This window comes from Condylostylus longicornis, unplaced genomic scaffold (genome assembly GCF_029603195.1).
Source record: "Condylostylus longicornis isolate FDR11 unplaced genomic scaffold, ASM2960319v2 ptg000536l, whole genome shotgun sequence".
Classification (NCBI taxonomy): domain Eukaryota; kingdom Metazoa; phylum Arthropoda; class Insecta; order Diptera; family Dolichopodidae; genus Condylostylus; species Condylostylus longicornis.
Window position 1 is genome coordinate 9,606 of NW_026578494.1, and position 5,878 is coordinate 15,483.

A 5,878-nucleotide genomic window follows, 5' to 3' on the forward strand; every position below is an offset into this window, starting at 1 on the left:
AGTGACTCGTTGCAAGGGTTGGTCGAAATTCTGTCAGAAGACTGACGAGACAGAGTGAGTGTTTTTTTTCAATGTCTCAATGTAGACAAAACTGATATGAGAACCCATTGACGGGAAGAGTGCTTTCCGATACGAAGGAGGAAGTTTTTGTATGACGTGTCTAGAAAGAGTCTACATGACTGGGAACGAAGAAGCTCAGTGTGTAGCTTTGTCAAAGCTGGGCTGTATGCTAAGAAACAATTCGCTGTCTCATTTCATCAAGGGTGACCTTGAGACATCCCAAGATGCAGACAACAGCAGACTGTGCTCACTAGTAATCTGGCAAGAAGTAGCCGATTTTTGAGGGCTGTCGCTTCAGTGGTGGGAACATGGCAGAAACAAGAAGATAATCGCTTTTGTAGATTGCCTGTCATACTGGAACAAATGCTGTAGCGCCAAGAAACATAGCACTTATTTCGACGTGAACACCGTTTGCCTTTCGTTTACCTGTCGTGACATTCAACGCGCGTTGGCATGCTTGCATGTCCTTCGTGTTAACGTATGCTAGAAAGTTGGAGGTAGAGCTGGCGAGGATAGAGGCAGAGAGTCGGGTAACAGTTGAGACTGCGCCAGTCAAAGCGGACACAACGGCGAGAAGCGAGGTCGAGAAATGTTCGAGCGAGCTGTAAACGAAGATGAGAAGGAGTAGAGAGCAACCTACCGATGGGATGTGAGGGAACACATGGGTGGTGCAGGCTTAAGCGAGCTGGTGGTAGTGGACGAGGCAGCGTTCCAGATGATCAGAGGCAGCCAGCGTCGCAAGGGACCACCGAGTTGACTGGAAGAGAAGGTCGCGGGCGGTTGTAGTCCAGGGGAGCACGGGGACGAACGTGTGGGTAATAGCGCAGAGAGCAAAGGTGATGAACACCGCCGTTGTCACCTGAAAGAGAAGGAGAGCGAGTTTGAATAAGCCGCTTAGGGTACTTATCGCAAAGGACATGGTCCGGCAAAGAACCGTTGCCGTCGTAATGAGGCCGAAGAGCGCGAGAGCGAGCATCATTAAGTTAAATTGGTTTGGTGTTGATTGGTTATAACTCGTTTCGTGGAGAACAAAAAGAGCGAGAAATGAATGGGCGAAAACAAAGGCATAGGAGGTGCATGTAAGAGGTTTAGCAGCCGGGTGCAACGTTTCTAAAATCTTAACGACTGCTTTGATGTCGTTTATGTGGAAGTAAATCTGGGAGGTGGTAACGAAAAAATCGATCCGAGGTCCCTGCACTATCTGGAACGGAGGAACTTCACAACCTTTAATTCAACAGTTTCCCCCCATTTCCCTTTCATTGTCATGAGATCTAGCGATCTAGTGTCCTTAAGTGTCGTGGTGAAAACGAAGCAGTACCTCCAACTCGTAACCTTGATGGCTCCAACGATGGCACTACTGGGCCTCACTTCCACCCTCGCCTTCGTCCAAAGATTGAGGTGATCTGCCTCCTCCCCCTTGGTTTTCAGGTATTGACCGCCGGTTACTCTCGGATTCGCCATCATGAACTGCTTTGAACTTTTCCTTTACCCCCTAGTTCTACCCTTATTTCCCTCATACTACCACCACCATGCACTTTGCTTCCTTTGACATCATCGGGAACGTCGTTGCACTAGCCGCTCACAACGTTTGCACTTCAGTTACGGAGTCATTCGTGCCCAGTTTTTATGTGTATTTGCTCCTTTTTTGCACCTTGGCTTCCTAATCACCCGGTTGCAGTGAAAAGACCTCAATCTTAGCTACAACAATTCTATGCTCGAATCCAATGTGAACATAGAAACCAGGAAGGGTGCAAGATGCGCTTATCATGTGGGTTGATAGTATCGTTGCTTCCTGCCTTTTCTGGAACACCCTTTCACTGGACGAAAGTGAAATTGGCTGGTTCTCAACTCGAGTTCAAAGACATGGGGTTCGGACAGTCACTTCGAAGAGGGAGGCCAGATTTACCCCATACAGCTGAGAACGGCGTGAGAGACATATAATGTTACATGCCGACGGAAACAGTCACATGTATAAAAATTGGGTCAACTGAGGAGGTACAACGAAAATTCAATGATCGCCGGCATTTAAGAAAAAACAATTAATATTGGAAATGGAGCCATCTGACGCAGAGAAGATAGAATTACTGGAGGAGGAGAGCCGCAGAACAACGGAGCGAAATTTCACCTTTTTTGAGATTTTTGTCGGATTCATTGCGGCGGTCTCAAGTTGGTAAGCGCTTAGCACATCATAGTGTAATGTTCCCTCACAAACTTTTTTTTGGTCAGGGGCGTTTTGGTAAGTGGTGTGCCCCATTCAGCTTCTCGCCCGCGCTTGTTTGCACTTGATGTTTTCGATTAGGATTCTTTGGTTGAGGTTCTAGCTCAGAGTCACAGACCTACCATGGCAATTTATTATGGTACTCTTCTATTGCAGGTTGCTTTCCTCAGTTCTTTTTTTTCAGGTATTGTCTTTGCGATAGCGATGCTAGTGCAAGTCATTGCGAGATTATTCAAGTTCAATTTTGATCTAACGCATGCCCTTAACTTCTTCAGTTAGAGGAGGAGTGTCTAGAATGTCTGTGGGGTTGGCCAGCTGATAACAAATCGGCATCAAGTGTTTTTTTTGTCTGTGATTCATGGAAGAGAAACCGATCTCTTCGTTGGTTCAGTGAATGCACTCAATTCTTTCACGAGTCCCTTCTATGGTTTAGTTAACGCACTCATTTCGATTCCGAAAACGCCATCTGGAGCTTGCGTTGAACACGCTCCTTTCGCTGTTCATTTGTCAATCTCTTAGGACGAAGATATTTCGTCTTCGAGGTGACAATGTAGTTTCCTTCACGACGATTCTTGATGTCCTTCTTCGGCTTCTTCACGCGATCTGGATTCGAGCGAATCGCAGCATGCGCCTTCTTGTACATTTCTTCAATACCGTCAGCGGCAACCCCCTTTTTGATGAATCTGCTGAAGTGCGATTCGTACTTTTCCGGGCTTTCCTCTTGAAGGGTTTTCATGTATTCAGCAACATGGAGACCGAAGATTCTAGTACGATGAGCTTCAGCGTCGTAGGATCCTTCTTTTCCTTCTTTGCTGTAACCTGGGAATCTTTTGTTACTGTGAGGAATGTGGAGTCCTCCGTCACAAGCTCCCTTCAACGCACCAAACACTCGGTTACCGGTTGTGGTTCGAACAAGACCAACATCCAAAAGAGCTTTAAAAGGGCGGCGGTCCTCGTTAGGGTCCTCTTCAACGTGGTATTCCTCTCCTTGCGCCTGGACACCTTCGTATGCCTTATCCATATCCAACGTCTTCAAGAGACGACGAGCGCACAGAAGACCCGTGCAGTAGGAGGCTGCATAGTTCGTCAGACCGACAGGAACCCCGTATCTGGGAAGTTCCTGAGAATCTGCTTGGCACAGAACGCGATCTCCCTGGATGGTCGCATAGATGATTTGGCAGATAATTCTTTGGTTCGTCTGAAAATAGAAATTAAGCAAATAATACAATAAAACAACCTCATAAGACGTACTCTGCGAACAACGAAACGGTATTTTGGCGAGTTGTATTTATTGTTGTCTTGATTAACGAGACGGCGGCGGGCTTGGTAGTCAGTCTTTCCCTCACGTCGACGTCGGTACTTGACTTGATAGCGTTTGAAATAGGAGGAGGTTTTGACGACCTTGACGAAGACCATGGTGGGCTAGCCGGGGAGATGAGAAGGGGTGAAAAAAGAACCGAAACAGTTCTCCTGAAGTTTGTTCTTTCCTGGGACAGGCAAGGAATTTGCCCCAAAAGTACCTCCCAAAACTGCAAACAGACAACAGGCGAACAGGATTGTTGTCCTTGGCTCGTTTGCCTCTTTTCACCTGGAAGCGAATACTGGAGCGATGGTAAGTTCGAGCGAACCAGATCTTTCGAGGGTGTTCGGGCGGGGGTTTAGCCAGCAGGGTTTATGAGGCTCATCGAATCCATTTTCGTCACTTCGATGCGAGCCCTTGCTCATTCCTTGTGTTTTTAGGTTCAACAAAAGCCCAAGTCCAAGAAGCTAGCTGCTGCGCCATTCGGCTCCAGCAAAACTTCAGGGAAAGCTATTCAGAAGCACCCGCTCTTCGAAAAGACGCCCCGTTCATACCGAATTGGAGGAGACATCAGGCCCTCAGTCGATTTATCCCGCTATGTCCGCTGGCCGAAATATATTCGCATGCAACGTCAGAGAGCCGTTCTTCTCCAGAGGCTGAAGGTCCCCCCTGCTTTGAATCAATTCAACCACGCAGTGGATCGCAACCAGACGAGTCAATTGTTCCGCTTGCTCAACAAGTATAAACCCGAAAGCCGCGTCGAAAAGAAGAACAGGTCCGTGTGTTTTTGCAGACAATGAAAGACGTTCACTCTTATTCTTTGCAGACTTCTTGAAAGCGCCAAGAAGCGTGAGGCTGGGGATGCAAGTGCTGCAACTGACAAGCCCGTCGTTCTGAAGTATGGACTCAATCACGTGACAGACCTCATCGAATTGAAAAAAGCCCGTTTGGTCGTTATTGCTCACGACGTCAACCCTGTTGAGCTTGTTTGCTGGCTCCCTGCACTTTGCCGCAAGAAGGATATTCCCTACTGCATCGTGAAGAGCAAGGCGCGCTTGGGCCAACTTGTCCACAAGAAAACTGCTTCTTGCGTTGTTGTCGAAAACGTGCGAAAAGAGGATCAAGTTGCGCTTGACAACCTCATTAAAACCTTCCGCTCAGAATTCAACGACAATGTCGAACTTCGCAGACGCTGGGGCGGAGGACTTCTAGGGTTGAAGTCGCGCCACATTCAGGAGAAGAAGGAGAAGGCGATTGCGCGTGAACAAGCCAAGAAACTTGGTCTCTGATTGTGCTTTTGGGGTTTTTATGGTCCAAACAACTGCGAGTACAGGCTGAGACATTGGTGATGGTTAGCGGAATGATGACACGAAAAAAATTATGAGAAACACGTGGGAGACTCTCTATATTTAGTGGAAGCTTTGTATACGTATTCGTGGCTGAACGTCCAAAATACTTGTTGGTTTTTTTAGTCTGCAGCAAGAGAAGCGAAGTCGGTCCATCAGATTTCTCCTTTGAGGAGGCGTGGCACACGATTATGGTTTTTGAAGTAATCAGGGACGCAGAACGGTCCAGAATTTGATGAATGGCTCCATTTATCTTAAGCGCTGGGAGTCCATATGGCTCATCCCGCTTCGTTAATCTTCTCGACGAGATTGAATCTGCTGTATGGCCCAAAGCAGATGGTTCAATCAAGTACGCTAAGAGCGTCAACCTCATTTTCGCGTTGGCTGACGTCATTTCTAGAGGTGAAATTGAACTGGATGTCCTCATGAAATGCCGGCGTCGGATTGAAGCACTTCTTCTGATCCTGTTGAATCATCAAACAGCAACACATTCACTACGTCTTCTATCAGCAAGGATTGTTTCTCAGCTGTATGCAAGATCCGATCCCTATCAAGTTCACGGATTTCTGAGCGATCTTCTTAGTATTAGTTTAGGAATTCTTCCGCCAGTTCTGTCCTTGCGTCTGGGAGCTTCTGATCCTTCAACAGTCTACACGTCGCCAAATGCAACTCTAGGAGCCACAGTGAAAGTCTCTGCCAAAGATGTTAAAGGCCCATTGGAGGTTCCAGTGCCTCATCGTTCCTGCGCGTTGGATGTTGCTTCTCATATCATCTGCAGCTTTTCTTCTCTTTGCGGGCACGCAATCCCCCTCATCATTTCGGCAACTGAGAAAATTCAAAATAAATCATGCGATCTTAGATGGAGACGCTTATCACTCGATGCATTAAATCGTGGTGTCAACAGCTGTGGGATTAGTGGTGTGGGGATCGCAAATGACATTCATACAATTTGTG

The 5,878-nt window shown here is 47.2% G+C and overlaps 2 protein-coding genes across 2 annotated transcripts; one reads left to right on the plus strand and one right to left on the minus strand.

Moving 5' to 3' along the window:
- Positions 1 to 2,720: 2,720 nt before the first annotated feature.
- Positions 2,721 to 3,694, minus strand: LOC129617453 (60S ribosomal protein L5-like). Its single transcript, XM_055532674.1, has 2 exons — positions 3,530 to 3,694; positions 2,721 to 3,476 (listed from the first exon to the last, which is right to left on the minus strand). The coding sequence occupies exons 1-2, from the start codon at positions 3,692 to 3,694 to the stop codon at positions 2,721 to 2,723; spliced, it is 921 nt and encodes a 306-aa protein (XP_055388649.1).
- Positions 3,695 to 3,712: 18 nt separating this feature from the next.
- LOC129617454 (60S ribosomal protein L7a-like) lies at positions 3,713 to 4,867 on the plus strand. The gene is made up of 4 exons (XM_055532675.1): positions 3,713 to 3,722; positions 3,775 to 3,890; positions 4,019 to 4,353; positions 4,405 to 4,867. The coding sequence occupies exons 1-4, from the start codon at positions 3,713 to 3,715 to the stop codon at positions 4,865 to 4,867; spliced, it is 924 nt and encodes a 307-aa protein (XP_055388650.1).
- The last annotated feature ends 1,011 nt before the right edge of the window (positions 4,868 to 5,878 follow it).

Coding starts and splice junctions, on each gene's coding strand:
- LOC129617453 (XM_055532674.1), bottom strand. CDS start 3,694: ATGGTCTTCGTCAAGGTCGTCAAAACCTCCTCCTATTTCAAACGCTAT. Junction 3,477..3,529: donor ACCGTTTCGTTGTTCGCAGA/GTACGTCTTATG, acceptor TTCTATTTTCAG/ACGAACCAAAGAATTATCTG.
- LOC129617454 (XM_055532675.1), top strand. Junction 3,891..4,018: donor AAGCGAATACTGGAGCGATG/GTAAGTTCGAGC, acceptor TTGTGTTTTTAG/GTTCAACAAAAGCCCAAGTC. Junction 4,354..4,404: donor CGCGTCGAAAAGAAGAACAG/GTCCGTGTGTTT, acceptor TATTCTTTGCAG/ACTTCTTGAAAGCGCCAAGA.